A 15,578-nucleotide genomic window follows, 5' to 3' on the forward strand; every position below is an offset into this window, starting at 1 on the left:
TTTGTCTTCTCTTGCCAATTAAAGCCGGAGTAACAGAGCTGCAGGGGGCTTTTGGATGGGGAAAAACACCCAAATGACAGGTTAACCTGGAGCTTGTGGTATCAAACTGTGAGGTTTTTAAATCTATCCTCAGATAACACCACAAAAATTATATATTGTAGTACCAGGAGGCTGCTAAACAGAAGTGAGACCCAGCTTTGGTGGCTGCTGGTGCTTCTCAGCCTTTCCCTGCTCTGAGCCAAGCTTTGTCTCCTTCCCGGTGCTCCAGCCCTTCCCAAGTGAAGGAACAGCAGCAACCCGAGTTCAAGGGCACATTCCCAAAGCTGGCCCATGTTTGTTTCCATAACTGGAACCGTTTCCCCTGCACCACTGTTGTTAAAACAAACTCCTGGTCTGGTGTGTGTGGGGACAACACAGTCCCAGAGCACAGCCCAGCTGTGGGCAAGGTGTCTGTGCCAACTTCCAAAGGTGCCAGCTGCCATCCAGGAGCACCCTGGATCCCACTGACAAAGCAGAATCTCTGCTGGATGGGTCCCCCTTCCCTCTTCCAGACCAATTCCCCAGGGAGATGTCTGTGAAGTCAAACAAAGGACCACAAGAGCACAGGTCTATGAACTTTATTTTAAAAAAACATTTATAAAATGCTCCTTTATAAAACTCCAAGTAAATATTTAAGGTACAAATGTAAAAACTAAGGTGCTATGAAAGATTTTTCTTCATTCTGGGGTTGTTTTAAAGGAATTGCAGCTTTCTACAGTTCTATGTGTCTTGGGAAGACCTGAAACTGTTAACACATAACACCAGCAGATCATTAACTTTGACTCAACAACAAAAAAAGCACTAATGAAGCAGTAGCTGACTGTAGCAATGCAGATAAAAATCTAATTAACCAAGCAGGCTGTTTAAACTAAAGCCCTTACACTTGACTCAAAAGTAAAGAAATCTCCTAGGAATACCATTAGGCAATTATAAAACTGCCCCAAAATGGCTAAACTAAGATTTTTCCAGGTGCTAAGCAGCATTAGCTGACAACTAATGAGCAACTAAGCAGGAAAGGAAGGAGTGATCCTCACAACATTTTTTCTTTAAAAAGTGGTGGATTTTTCCTGTGTTGGGTGACACCAGCACAGCTTGTTCTGTCAAGGTGGTTATAGCAAGAAACAGTGCATGGCAGGGAAAGGACTCTGGGATGACTCCAGTGATGGGACAGGGCTCCAGCTGCATGGGGGATGCCTGGAGAGCTCTTGCAGAGCCACCCTGGATGCTGGCCCTGGATCCTCACCCCACTGTGTGCGAGGGGCAGACGAGTCCGGTCATCAGCTGCATGTCGGAGCATGGATTGTTCTGGAAAGGCACCGAGCCAGGGACACACGGGTGCAGCAAGGCCTCCATCCCTGCTGTGCCCCAGGAGCCTCCCCTCAGCTCGGTGTGTCCCTACTGCCGGCACCGGCAGCAGATGGCCACAGCCGAAATGCCACCAGGGCCAGCAGTGGTCACGCAGGAATTGTCCTCAATTCCCACGGAGCTCTGGGACAGGGTGTTACAGCCTGTCAGCGTCCAGCCATCCTCACAGGACACTGTCACCTAACGGGGAGCAGACGTCACCACCCATGGGTCAGAACAGGGCCTGCCCGTCCCCAGTGGCCCCACAGCTCAGGGAGATGTGGCTGATGTCACCCATCCCATCACAGCTGGGGACAGCACTGAGGGCTGAGGTTGGGACAGCCACACCCAAAAGCCATCAGGGTGGCAGAAGGACATGCAGACACAACAGCAGGGCAGAGGAGCATGGCCCATCCCTACCTTGTCCTCGTGTTCGAGGGCTGTGTGCTCCTCCAGCCGGCACTCAAGGCTGGCCCTGGGGCAGCACAGGGCGTGTGCCACCCCCTCTGTCCTGCTGGCACAGCGGCTGGGCCCCCTCCCCAGCCCCTCCACGGGCCTGCCCCCAGCACCCAGCACCAGGGATGGGGAGTGGAAACTGCACCCTGCCCGGCGGAGAGGGGATGTGGGTAACAGGGCAGCCATGGCAGCATCCCAGCATACACTGTGGTGCCAAGGATGTCCCCAGAGAGCCCTGAACATTCCCCCCCTTCATGCACACAGCACATGCACCCTTTTACCCCAAATCCCAGAGCGTTTCTGGTAGAAACACCCTTGTCCATCAGGGCCAAAGGTCTGACCCCGTGTGTTGGGTGTTACCGGTCAGCACGTGTTCTCCTGGGGAGCACTGGGCACCCTCGGCCCCCGGGGACCCGGCCTTGATCCGGCACCCAGCCCTGGGCCACGTGCAGCACCTGGCGACGGCATAAACGCCCTGGCCCCGGCTGTGGGCCACACACTGCCTCTGCCCGTGCTTGTCCTGTGCATGGGGCACACGGCGTCACCTCGGGGCCGGGGACAGCCCTCAGGGGCCGGGGACACCCTCCGAGCCCAGCGGGCCTCCAGGGCAGCAGCTCTGCTCTGCTCTCCTCCGCTCACCTCCATGTGCTCCCCCAGCCGGCCGCCGCTGCGGGAGAAGCTGGAGCAGCTCAGCATCTCCTCGGCGCTGGCACAGCGAGCCACGGCCCTGGAGCGCCGGGAGAGACTCGAGAGCGCCGACCACACTGAGCGGCACAGCAGGCGCTGCTCCTCTGCAACGGGGCCGGGCGTCAGCGGTGGGGGACACCCGCATGCCACCCTCCGTGTCACAGTGACACCCACACACCCACAGTGTCACCCACAGCGTCACCCACAGTGTCACCCAGCGCCCATGGCACCGACCAGGCCTCCATCTCGCCCATCCCTGCCAGCAGCCAGGCCCAGCCGTGCCCGGCTCAGCTCAGGGGACATTCCCTGCCGTGCTTCCACCTCTTTCCCGCTTAGGGCAGACCTGTGCGAGCACCCAGAGGGCAGCGAGCCCCTCACCTGCCGCCAGACGTGCGGGCAGCCCCGCCACGCTGTTGGGCGTCTGCAGGCGCTGCTCCTGCGGGATCCAGGCCGCGTCCAGGGCGCCCTTGCTGGAGAAGCGCAGGAGGCGCTGGCGGAGCTCGGCCCGGCCCAGCCGGGGCTCGGCGCTGAGCAGCACGGCCGCGATGCCTGCAAGAGCCCAGGAGTGACAACCAGAGGGGACAGAGCCGCCCACGCGGCGCTCCCGTGGGCGGCAGGGCTCCAGAGACACGGCAGAGCATCTCCGCAGCCCATCGGGAGCACTGTGCAGCTGCAGCGCCCCAAGGAGACACACCAACCCCGTAAATCAGGGAGCACAAGGATGCCCCCAGCCCAGCCTGGGCATGCCCGGAGACCTGTGCCAGCACCAGCCCTCCCTCCCCTCAGGGCACAGCTCGCCTGCCACATGCGCGGCCGCCTGCGAGGTGCCGCTCCGCGCCGTGAAACACGTGCTGCACTCGCTGGAGGCGCCGATGATGTCGTCCCCCGGGGCAAACAGGTCCACGCAGCGGCCGAAGTTGGTGCCCAGGGTGCCGATGGAGGCAGGCTGGTCCTGGCTGTCGGTGGCACCCACCGTGATGACCTGGCAGTGAGAGCACGGCAGGGTGGCACCCCCAGCCCGGTGACCCGGGGGATGACCTGCAGGGATGAGGGGGCACCCAAGCCCCAGGGTCCCCCACAGCCGTACCTCCGGCTCGGACGCAGGCGAGTAGAGGCACGCATCGTCCCTGTAGTTGCCGGCAGCCGCCACCATGACCGCCCCGGCCCGTGCCAGCCGCCGGCAGCCCGCGTTCAGCGCGGGGCTCAGCGCCCCGGCCAGCGGCAGCAGCACCACCCGCGGCCGAGCCCCCAGCGCCCTCCCGATGGACTCCAGGGCTGCGAGCGACAGGACACCATGGCAGGGAGCTCCGCGAGGGACCCTGCTCCCCTCGGGGCACGGGGTCACTCACCCATGAGCGTGCCGCTGACGGTGCCCTTGCCCTGGCAGTTCAGCACCCGGAGGCTGCGGATGTTGGCGCCCCTGGCCACGCCGGCGTCGCGCCCGCTCAGCACCGCGGCCACGTGTGTCCCGTGGCTGTCACACTGGCCGGCCTGGCACGGGCACCGCAGTTCCATGCCCCAGCCCATTGCAACAGAGCCGGTTTGTGATCCCACAGAGTCCCCCCCATTCTCTCTTACCCGTGCTACCCTAGAACGCTTTCCTTGAAAGAAGCCCTGCCCGAATCAGCTACATCTCCAAACACACCACCTTGAAGGTCCCAATATCCCCCAGGACCACAGCTCCTGTTGCCCATCCTGCCCAGCATTTTGGTCCAGGCCAAGAGTCTCCCTTGTGCTGGAAAGCCTCACAAGCTCAGCCAGGATTTGGTGGATGCAGGAAGGTGCCAGCATGCAGCACGTGGCAGCTCAGGACTCACCTGCCTGTGGAGGTGGGTGCCATCCTCCTTGGGGATGCTCTCGAAGCCAGTCACAGTCACCCTGCCCTCGATCTCCCTGTGGCTGCTCTGCACGCTGCTGTCCAGCAGGTAAATCTCAGCCAGGTCACCTTTATCTGCCAGGGATGCAGCAGGGGAGAAAGGAAACCACCATCACAAGGGGTGTGTGATCATCAGCCTTCAGCACAGACCACCTGGGCTGCTCCCAAAATGCAGCTTCAGACCTGCAGCACCATGGGGCAGAGCAATATTCCCATCCCTAAAGGTAAGGAGAGGGGACCTGATTCTTCCTCAAAGCCTCCCTCACACACCCCAGCGCTTACTGGGAAGACTGTAGGCACCCGAGCTGGGCTGTGGCCGCAGGATCCTGCCCAGGTTCCAGGGAATGCTCTGGGCAAAGACATAGGCATCCTCCTCAATGTACTTCACGTGCGGCAGCTTCAGCGCCTGCAGGGAGGACACAGAGCTCCTGTTCCCCCCAAGGCTGGGGCTGCCACTGCCACCAGGGCCCAGCGTAGCTGCTGTCCCCTGCCACCACCCTGTCCTACCGTGTCCAGGACGTCGCTGCTCATCCTCACCAGGAAGGCGGGCAGCAGGTGGAAGATGTGCAGCAGCTCGGCCCGGTGTCCCCGCCGAGCCGCTCGGGCCTGCAGCCGCCGGGCCGTGCCCCGCAGCACGGCCGCGCTGCCCGCCCGCAGCATCACCACGTAGCGCCCGGGCAGCCGCCACGAGGCCTGCGGGGACACCGGGACGGGGTTCGGGACACACAGACACACACACAGACACACACACAGGAGCGTGGCTGTCCCCCCACCCCGCGCTCCTCACCTTGGCGGCGCGATGGAAAGCAGCGGGTCCCGGAGGGGCGGCCCCGACGGCGGCTTCGCCCTGCTCGGCCGCCCGCAGGGCCAGACCCAGCTCCGCCAGCCCCAGCAGCAGGGCCAGCGCCCGCGGGGACATCCCGCACCCCTCGGGCAGCGCCGGGACCCTCGGGGATGGCACCGGCGGGGACCCCCTGCGCGACCGCCGAGGGGCCGGAGCGCACCCGCGGAGCTGCAGCGCAGTCGAAGGGCTGGAGAGGGGCCGGGGAGCTGGAGAGGGGCCGAGGGGCCGGAGAGGAGCCGAGGTCCCGGAGCGCACCCGCAGATCTCAGGTCCCGGAGCGCACCCGCGGATCTGAGATCCCGGAGCGCACCCGCGGATCTCGAGTCCCGGAGCGCACCCGCGGATCTGGGGTCCGGAGCGCTCCCGCGGATCTGGGATCCCGGAGCGCACCCGCGGGTCTGGGAGCTCAGCGGCGGCCGCGGCTTGGTCTGGCCGGCGCTCAGCGCGGGGGGCGCGGATCACGGCGCGGGCTCCATCGGGCGCGCCGGGCGGGTTCAGCATTAACGGGGCCGTGGGGAGGGGGCGATGGATGGGGCCGCTGCTCACCCCGAGTCCCGGCGGATCGCTGGGGGCTCTGGCGAGCAAAGCGCAGCCGCTCAAGGACTGCTTGGAGAAAGGGCTGAAAGCTTTAATGTGCCTCCTACTGCCTCACTCCACGAATAATTTCCCGTGAAATCCGCTAATCCTGTTTGGGCATTTTTTGCAGAGTCGTCACACATGACAGATGCCCTTTTTGCGGGATGATTTCGGTGATTTCCGTGGGTCCCCACGCCGCTTCCCACCTCTGCCCTCCCGCAGCATCGGCATCCCACACTGCCCCACATCCCCAGCGACCTCCGGCAAACCCCATTCCTGCTCCCGGCTTTTCAGGGAAATAGGAATTTGTGGTTTTGGCTGGTTATTTATAAGCTAGAGGTTAAATGTTTATACGGATGCACACATTTTATACAGATGTGTGTGTTTCATGTGGATGTGAATGGTTTGTATGAATATATGTTTTACACGATGTACATGTTATAATTATGTGTATGGTTTGTATGCACATATATGTTTTATATGGATGTGTGTGGTTTGCACGCAACAATGTTTTAAATAGATGAGCCTCTTTTATAATTATGGGTTGTTTATAATTATACATGTGTTACTTATAATTATAATTAATTTAAATTAATTTTATAATTAATGGCTTGCATGGACATTAATGCTTTATAGAGGAGTGCATGTTTTACAAGGATGTGCACGGTTTATATGGATGGGTGTGTTTAATATGGATGTGAACAATTTGCAGGGGAAATGTTGATTTTTTTAAATGAGACCTCAAGTGGGAGCCTGAACTCTGGTTTGGGTGACTGTAGGGACACCAGACCCAGCTTGTCACCCCCGTGCTGCACAGAGCTGACACTGGAAGGGGTCAGAGTTCAGGACACTGATCATGGGGTCAGGCCTCACTCCGGATTTTTGGCTCAGCTTCCTCGGTGATGCAAAGTCCCAAAACCCACCACAGGGGCCTCAGGAGGCTTCTGAGACAGCTGAGCACGGGGGGACCCTGTCTCAAGGAGGACAGTCCCCCTCTCCCTCAGCCTTTCCCTTTTGCACAGGGGGCAGTCTGTGACTCAGGGGACAATCTGTGTCCCAGGGAAGGATGGAAGGAGCCCGAAGAGTAGGGAGGGGGTGGCAGAAATCCCCCAGTTCCACGTGCATCCCCACGTGCTGAAAAACCCATGGAGATGTTGGAACCCTGGGAAGGGATCCGGCCCAGCTCTCACACTCCAGGAAGAGGTAACTGCAGCACAGTTATTTTTTAAAAATTTGAGAATTATTCAGAAATAGCCCAAAATTTGCACATTGTGCAGAAGAGCACTGTTTCACTCCCAGCTCCCTGCGAAGCTTTCGGCTAGTGCGTCTGTGTAAAGATGAGAAGGAAGGAGAGAGCAGAGGGGGCATCAGGGAAGACCTCCAAGAGGTGAAGGGCTCTGAAAACCCTGCTGCCGTCCCTTCGCGGGGAGAGATGGAGCATCCCGTCGTTAAAAGCAAAGCTCTCCACAGCTTCTGGAGTACTTTGCCACTCACATCATCCCAACATCGCAATGCGACAAACTCAGATTCGTTGGAAGGACACCGCCTGACTTGCACCAGCCGGGAATCGAACCCGGGTCGCAAGAATGGGAATCTTGCATGATACCACTACACCACTGGTGCGCTGACAATACTTTCCCCCGTGTGACATCAAGCCTCGGGCCTGTCCCCGTCCCGCGTGGGTGGCACCGCCAGCCACTCCCGTCCTTCTGTCCCCATCCCCGCAGGGTGACACGCGTGGGCAGCGGGCGGTTCCCCCCGCTCGGGCCGAGCCGGGCCCGGGGCTGCGGGCCCCGCTTAATGCCATGCAGGAATGTCCCAGCTCGCACAATGTTTAACCTGGGCCTGCGCGGGAGCCGAGTCCTTGGGCTCAAGGATGCTGTGCCGGGATGGGGGATGCACTCCCATGCGCTAAGGGGTCCGTGGGGACAGGATCCAGGCTCTGTGTCAGCCCCCTCCCCTGCCTCTGCCTGGAGAAATGCTTCTGAAAAACAGATTTGTTTTGCCAAAAGTGAAAGTGAGTGCCAAGCCATGAGGCAGGAATCTCTTCTGGCGAGGAAATTCTGGGAAAGTGCTCAGCCTGGAGAAGAGAAGGCTCCAGAGGGACCTTAGTGCCCTTTCCAACACAGAGACTACAGGAGAGCCAGGAGGCACTTTGGACTGTGTAAAATGCTGGCACAGTTTTCCCAGGGAAGCTGTGGATGTCCCATCCTTGGACACATTCAAGGCCAGGTTGGACAGGCCTTGGAGCAACCTGGTCTGGTGGAAGGTGTCCCTGCCCATGGCAGGGGATTGGAACACGATGATCTTTAAGGTCCTTTCCCAGCCCAAACCTTCTGTGCTTCTATAGGTAAAAGCTTCTGGGTCTCACCAGTTTGCCACACTCCACAGGAGCACTGACACAGTGACATCCTGCCCTGAGCACCCTCTGAAACTCAGTGAGACGTGGCTCCATCCAAACAGCATTCCCAGAGCCACCACCATGCTCCCCCAGCCTGGGAAGGACAGGCAGGAGCTGGGCCCATGCAATCCATCTGGCAATGCTTCCCCTGGAGAGCAGCTCACAGCCCTGTGCCAATGTTTAGCCAACACTGCGCCTTCATTCCCCACCCTCCTGTTGGCCATAAACACCCCAGGTGCTCCCTGCCCTGCTGCTTTGGTGACACCAGGGTGAGCCCAGGGTGCAGGAGTGTCACAGGGTGTGACACCTCAGGCACAGCCTTTCCTTGCACACCCTGCCCTGCACCAGCCAAGCACAGAACATCCCTGCAGGGCTCTGTGCCCTGGGACAGCTTTCCCCCACTTTTCCACCTGGGGGGTTGGAGCTGCAGGGTTTTTTAGCTCCCTTCCAGCTCAGTTCTGTGATTCTATGGGATTTGCTGAAGTGTCTGCCAGCAGATGTGTGCTCCCAATTCTCCTGGGACCATGCCAGGCTCAGGGAGACCCAGCCCAGCTTTCCCAAAACAGAGCAAGGGACTCTCACAGCACCCCTGTGCTGTTGGGTGCTTTGATGCAGACCCAGCTGCCCTGGGGAGGCTCAGCCTCACCCTGCAGTCCTGAGCAGCCAAAGGTTGTGGTTCCCAGCAGCTCTGCCATCTCTGTGTGCTGGGGACAGGTTTGGAGAGCCCCTGTGCTGTCCTTGTTGTGGTGACAAACAGGCTGAGATCCACCCACGTGCTTTGGGACAAACACTTTTTATTCACAGGAGGTTTGGGGACGGTGGATGCCAGCCTGCAAAGCCACCTGCAGCTGATGGCACTGACCCAGCAGAGTGGGCAAGGCCACCACCTCGAGGGCCATCACCAGGGTTTTGGCTCAGCTGTGTCCTCTCCCCTGTGCCCCCAGGAGTGCTGGAAGCTGGTCCTTGTGCAGGAGACAGGGGACAGCACCATCTGTCACCTCCATTGCCCCTCTCCCAGCCTGGAGATATGAAGTCTGCCTGCTGTAGGAGACTCTGGATCAAATTTTAATTTCAGCAGAGCTTGGGTAAGTGGGAAAAAGACTTTGAGGACATCTCTGCCTGATGAAACCCACCTGCCCTGAGCAGGTTTTACCCACCTGAACCTGATCCTATTTCAAACAGCACTGCCAATCCTTTCCCTTGCCAAGCACAGCCCTTAGCCCAGATCCTGCCCAGCCCAGCTTCTCTGTGCCCACCCAAATGGGTCTGGTGAGGATGCTTTGTCCCATATTCTGTTGAATTCAGGAGCTGGGTGTTCCCCTTTGGCTCTGGGGGGAATGACAGCCTCCTGAGTGGCTGGGTGTGCACAAGGGGTGCAGCACAGCACAGGGACAGGCAGGATCCTGGGGCCACTGCACTTTGGAGGACAGCCCCTTTTTACAGGGTATGACCTGTGCATCCCCTCCATGGGGTAAGTCTATGCCAAATGGCCATTCCAAGTGGGTCCATGGGGTGAGCCCATGCCAAGTGGCCATTCCAAGTGAGTCCATGGGGTGAGCCCATGCCGAGTGGCCATTTTCCCCAGGAAATCAGTTCTCGGGCTCGGACACGCCGTCGCTCTCCTTGAGCAGAGCATCCGGCTCCTCCTGGAGCCCGTAGTAGAGCTCATCCTCCCTGCCGGCGCCTTTCCGGGGGGCTCGGGGCTGCTCTCCCCGCTCCGGGCGGCCGGGGTGGCTGGAGCAGGGCAGGCTGCGGCTCTGCGGCGCGGGGCTGCCGGGCACGGAGCCCTCCAGCGACGGCGTGTCCATCTCCTCCAGCAGGGATGCCAGCGGAGCATCCCCCGGCGCGGGGCTGCGGGGACACCAAACGCGGCTGGGCAGGAGCCGCCATCCCCCGGAGCGCTGCCCTGCAGCATCCCGGCTGGACCAGCATCACCAGCGCCCTGCTGGAGGGACCTGGGGTGTTTGTCCCTACCCTGCTTTCTTGGGGACACCTGCCTGCCAGGTCCCTGCTGCCCAGGAGGTGAAATAATGGCTGTGCTAACATTTCCTGAACCTGTAGCTGGGATGGGAAAGCACTGCACCCATCCCATCTGCAGCTACATTCTGGCAGGTGCCCAAGTCCTCTGCCCTGGACAGTCATCCCCATCATTTGCAAAGCCCTCTGGGACCTCCCTGACCAATGCTTGGGCATCATATGTGGCATCTGGTGTGAGGGTGATGTGCTTTGCATCTCATTTCTATCAAAATCTGACCAGGAACTTGGGGGTTGTTCTTGTGAGGGACGCTGCTTATATTGATAAAAAAGAAAATAAAATATAAAATAAAATATAAAAAATAAAATAAAATAAAATAAAATAAATATAATAAAATATAATAAAATATAATAATAAAATAAAAAATAATATAAAATAAAATATAAAATAAAATATAAAATAAAAATAATAAAATAAAGTATAATAAAATATAATAATAAAATATAATAAAATAAAAAATAAAATATAAAATAAAATAAAGTAAAATAAAATAAAATGCGAAAACACAAATATCAAAATACAAATTACAACCAAAAGCCATCTGAATTTCCTGCTGGGAAATAATTTGGTGCAGAGAATCCTCGTGGGTTGAGACTCCATCCCCACCACTCAGTGGGGCCAAGGCTCAGTGCTGTGACAGCAGCACAAACCCCTCTGCATCCTCTCCCAGCACTGGGGATCTGATCCCCCCCTTTTCACCCCACATCCCAGCAGTGCCCCCCAACCCTCAGGCATCACCTACCAGCTGCCAGGTGCTGTTTCCCGGCGGGACGGCAGCTCCTGGAGGGGCTCCCCAGCCCCGTGGTGCAGCTCCCTGTGGATCTCTGCCGTGGCCTGCAGGGATGGCTGGGAGCAGCTGCGGGGCCGGGGGGGCTGTGCCCGGGCTGGGGCTGGGGCCGAGCTCCCCTCCTGCCTCTGGACCTGCTCGTAGGAGGGCAGGCTCTTCTCGTAGGGGCTGCTGGCCTCTGGGCTGGGGCAGGGCAAAACCAAACTGCAGGCAGAGGGATAACGGGGTGCTGAGCAGAGCTGGACCCCATGGGGCTGGGAGATGCTCAGGCACATGCACACAGGGCTCCATCAGCTGAGGGAGTGGCTTTAGAGGCCACCAAGGCCATGTCACTGCCCAGAGCCAGGGGATGCCTGCAGGAACACCCCTGGATGCTCTGCATCCCCCAGCATCGCTCAGGCTCAGCCTCTCCCAGCCTGATCCCTGCCTGGCATTTTGTGCTGTACCAGGTGCAGCTGTGCCCGGTGTCAGAGCTGCCCCCAGGGCACACACCACCCTGCTGTGGGACCCACCCTGTGTCCTTGTGGGGCAGCACCGTGGCTTTGTGGTCCAGGAACCGCTCGGCCTCGAGGTCCGCAGGGACGAATGTAATCTGGGGGAAAAGAGAGGCAGAGACTGGGGCAGTGCTGGGCAGCACAGGGACCCCGGCCCTCAGAGCGGGGACAGGGCCAGAGTGTCCCTTCAGCTGGGTTTGGGGTGTTTTCCCACCATATTTGGACGTTTTCCTTGGAAATGGCACTTTTGTGGGCAATCAGTAAGGAATGAATGAGTCCAGCACCGCCCTGCTCTCAGTGCCTTTCACACGTGTCCCCAAGCCCAGAGGGAGTCCCAAGGCCCACACAGGACGTCAGTGTGGGTGTCCCACCCTTGAGCCTCCAGCACGGTGGCAAAGCCACTCCTGGCTGGGGCTGAGCTCAGCTCTGAGGGGAGTTTCTGCTCCACCCAATCCCACAGAACACGGCTGCTGCTCCCAGAGGTCCCAGCTGGTCCTGGGTCCCGAGGTGGCTCCCCCACACTCTGGAGGGCAGCCAGGTTGTTGATGGGCCACGCAGCAGTCCCAGATCAGTCCTACAGATGCCCTCTCCTGGAAAAAGCCCATTTCTGCCAGAGCCATTCCCGGGGCGGGGACGCGTGGCCGCACTCCTGCCGGCTGTGCCCTCTGCCAAGGAGAATGTCAGCCGAGGAACCCCCCGACCTCCACGGCCAGCACAGCCCCTTCCTGGCAGCCCTGGGAGCCTGCCAAGCCCCAGAGCCCAGGGAAGGCCTGTGTGGGAGAGATGAGCACAAGTTTATTTCCTTGGGATTATTCCCTGCTGCCTGTTTGAGAGCAAAGCCCCAGGCTCAGGGGTGAAGGAGATGAGGCACATCCTGCAGGCATCAGCAGGGCACAAACCTCCCAAAATCATTCCCCTTCCAGCTTGCTGCAGCGGCTTCCCCTGGGGAAACTGAGGCTGCACATCCACAGCAGCCAAAGCCCCCCAAACCCAGTCCTTGATCTCCCCAAAGTTCCCAGCAGCATTGGGAAGGATCCTACCTTTGGGTAACACTGGCACATGCTCCATGTGATGCCCACGGCCACCAGCAGCACACCCAGGACACAGAAGGTGATGTAGTACTGGGGCTTTTCCATGCTCATGATGAACATGCCCACCATCACCAGGAAGAAGCCCAGGATGATGAAGCCATAGCGGAAGGTCTTCTCCTCTGCCATGGGAGAGATTTTGGGAAGCCTGTGTCCACCTGAGGCTGCTGAGCACACCTGCAGCGCCAGGCAAGGAGTGGTTTCTCTCTCCAGAGGCTGCCAGGAGCTGCACGTTGAGCTGGTCCTGCCCAGGGCTGAGCCAGCCAGTTTTTAATGGGTTTGTAATGAATGCAAACACTGCCCCGCCGTTCACACTCCAGTGGAGCCACCCGGCACGTGGCCGGGTAACCTTCCCTGCAGGCACCCTCAGCCAGCCCCACACCTTGGGAAGGGGCAGGGATAACCTTCCCTGCAGTCCCACACCTTGGGAAGGGACAGGGATAACCTCTGCAGCCCCAACACCTTGGGAAGGGACAGGGATAACCTTCCCTGCAGCCCCACACCTTGGGAAGGGACAGGGATAACCTTCCCTGCAGCCCCACACCTTGGGGACAAGGATAACCTTCCCTGCCAGCCCCACACATTGGGAAGGGACAGGGATAACCTCTGCAGCCCCAACACCTTGGGAGGGGACAGGGATAACCTTCCCTGCCAGCCCCAGAGCTTGGGAAGGCACAGGGGAGCACAGCAGCAGGGATGGGAACCCGGAGATCAGCTGGTGCTGCTGGGATTTTCCCAGCCCTGGGCACTGGAGCTGGGCTCAGCCATAAATCAGAGCTGGCACAGCCCCAGATGAGGGGGATGCCAGGGCCCAGTGTGTTCTCAAGGGCTGAAACAGGAAAAGAGGGAGAGCTCTGGGATTTTTTGGAGGCTGGGGGGTTTGGGGCAGACCCTGCCTTGTTCTGGATGAGTGCTAAGGCTGCCTCACCGGGCTGTGAAGGAGGAACTAAAGCCAGAAAAGGATGCAGTGAGGTTGATCCACCCAGGGAGAGTAAAGACAAAGTGTCCCTGTGCCCTGTGTACACTTAGGTTGGAGCTGGTGGTTAAAAGGTGTCTCCTTCCCACCACACATCCACAGCCAGACAATGTTTTATTCCCTTGATTTATTCCCTTGATACACCTGGTTTATGACAAATAATTCTATTACAAACAGCGTGTTAGACGTGGCTGTGGCTCCTCAGCCACTCTGCAGGGCCACGGGGAGCCCAGGGCAGCGCTGAATTGTGGTGGGATGCAGGAGCTGGCAGCAGCCCTGCCACAGCTGGGCTCTCCTCTGGGCAAGGCTGCACAGCAGGGCAGGGGGGCTGTGCCACTCAGGATGGCTTCTCCAGGAGGCTGCTGACATGCCAAGTGCACTGGGATGCTCTGAGCACAGCACGACCCACTGAGCATGGCCAGCACCAAGTGAGGCGTGGGCAGTCAGCATTCAGGGAAACAAGGTGGAAGGGATGGAGACAGGGCTGGAAGGGGCACTCACAGGGACGTGAGTGGTGCAGACAGAGCTGGGCTTTCTCTGCCCAGATTACTCAGTGTGCTGCACATTTATTACTATTGAGTGGGCAGGCCTGACAGGAGCTCCCCAGGGTGAGCAGGGAATGCAAAGCCTCTGAAACCAGCAGTGCTTTTATTAAAAATACTAAAGCTTTCAAACATGCCAGCTACCCCCGATGCTCTGAACACATCTCCCAGCACCAGAGAGGCGGGAGAGCCGGGCTGAGCCTCCCCAGTGCTCGCCCACCCTCCCGTGCCCCATCCCGGAGTTTGGGGCTCCGTGTACAGCTGGGGGGCCGGGCAGCCCCGGCAGAGTCCCGGCCGGGCAGGCGGGTTCAAAGCCCCCGCACGGTGCTGTTCCCGATGCCGTTCCCGATGGTGTTCCCGATGCCGTTCCTGATGCTGCTCTCGATGCTGCTCTCGATGATGTTCTCGTAGCTCGGGGGCGGCGTTCCCTGCGGCTCCGGGGGCTGTGCCGGCTCCAGCCAGGACGGGCTGGGGCGGAACAGGGCGCTGTCCGAGGAGCTGCGCCGCCGCCCGCCCTGCCAGCCCTCCTCCTCCTCCTCCTCCTCCAGGTAGCGGTACAGGGGCGGCGTGGGCTCCTCCTTCCGCCCCGGCGGCTGCACAAAGGCCGGGGCAGCCTGGGCTGGTCTGCAGGTCAGGGCTTCTTCATAAGTGGGGATGGCGCTGGAGTCCCAGGAGCTGCCAGGGGAGAGAGGGAAACTCAGCAGTGCACACCATCAACATCCCAGGTGGATGCACGCCATCAACATCCCAGCACCCCTGGAGCATCCCAGCACCCACCTGGAACATCCCAGCACCTCTGGAACATCCGAACATCCCAGCATCCAACTGGAGCATCCCAATGCCCCATTAACTGGAGCACCCCAACATCCATCAACCCCATTGTCTGGAGCATCCCTGAGCACGATGAGCACTTGTACTGGGGACAGACATGGGCAGGTTTGCTGAAGTGCCATGGGGTGACCATGTCAGCTGCTTCCTGGCATCCATGAGGTTTTCAAGAGGGTCCCATGGGCAGAGGAGCATCCTCACTATGCTCAGCCCTTAGTTCACCCCCAAAGAACAAGGCTGCTGACAGCTGAGGGGGGAATTTGGCACAAGGACCAGGACAAGCAGAGGGACCCCAGGTCCCCGTGGTCACCCCCTGCTCCCAGGGCAGCCAGAGCCCTCCCTGCCCTGGCCAAGCCTGCAGTCACTTCCAGCAGAGCTTTCCTGAGCAAACACAGCTTGGGAAAAACTCTGACAGCCTGTGCCCTGCTCCTGGCCCTGCTTGCTGAGCATGCTGTGAAAGCAAAACATCCCTGCAGGTGGGAGCCAGCCCAGCGTGCTGGGGAGCAGCAGGCAGGGGAGGGCACAGCTGGCCCAAAGGAAAAGCCATGGGCTCACAGGGATGGCCCAAAGGAAAAGCCATGGGCTCCACAGGGATGCCTCCATGCT

General features: G+C 59.4%; 3 protein-coding genes and 1 non-coding gene across 6 annotated transcripts in view; all 4 read right to left on the reverse strand.

Annotated features, from left to right (window-relative positions):
- Positions 1–603: 603 nt before the first annotated feature.
- Positions 604–6,017, reverse strand: PCSK9 (proprotein convertase subtilisin/kexin type 9). The gene is made up of 12 exons (XM_074545737.1): positions 5,190–6,017; positions 4,910–5,095; positions 4,685–4,808; positions 4,344–4,477; positions 3,876–4,017; positions 3,614–3,801; positions 3,325–3,508; positions 2,905–3,075; positions 2,479–2,630; positions 2,200–2,359; positions 1,804–1,985; positions 604–1,584 (listed from the first exon to the last, which is right to left on the reverse strand). Exons 1-12 carry the CDS (start codon positions 5,319–5,321, stop codon positions 1,435–1,437), a joined length of 1,905 nt encoding a protein of 634 aa, XP_074401838.1. The 5' UTR covers positions 5,322–6,017; the 3' UTR covers positions 604–1,434.
- A 1,356-nt stretch (positions 6,018–7,373) lies between these two features.
- On the reverse strand, positions 7,374–7,444 carry TRNAG-CCC (transfer RNA glycine (anticodon CCC)). Its single transcript has one exon. It is a non-coding gene; the product is annotated as a tRNA-Gly (tRNA).
- Positions 7,445–9,811: 2,367 nt separating this feature from the next.
- BSND (barttin CLCNK type accessory subunit beta) lies at positions 9,812–12,755 on the reverse strand. Its single transcript, XM_074545489.1, has 4 exons — positions 12,579–12,755; positions 11,557–11,636; positions 11,000–11,248; positions 9,812–10,094 (listed from the first exon to the last, which is right to left on the reverse strand). Exons 1-4 carry the CDS (start codon positions 12,753–12,755, stop codon positions 9,812–9,814), a joined length of 789 nt encoding a protein of 262 aa, XP_074401590.1.
- Positions 12,756–13,728: 973 nt separating this feature from the next.
- The window catches only part of TMEM61 (transmembrane protein 61), a 12,578-nt gene continuing 10,728 nt past the window's right edge, over positions 13,729–15,578 (reverse strand). For all 3 annotated transcript variants that reach the window (XM_014263868.3, XM_074545738.1, XM_014263869.2), the window contains exon 3: positions 13,729–14,819. In XM_014263868.3, coding sequence (XP_014119343.2) covers positions 14,453–14,819 — 367 coding nt within the window. In that variant the 3' untranslated portion in view covers positions 13,729–14,452. The remainder of the gene's footprint in view (positions 14,820–15,578) is intronic.

The sequence above is a fragment of the Zonotrichia albicollis genome, chromosome 8 (assembly GCF_047830755.1).
Source record: "Zonotrichia albicollis isolate bZonAlb1 chromosome 8, bZonAlb1.hap1, whole genome shotgun sequence".
Lineage (NCBI taxonomy): Eukaryota > Metazoa > Chordata > Aves > Passeriformes > Passerellidae > Zonotrichia > Zonotrichia albicollis.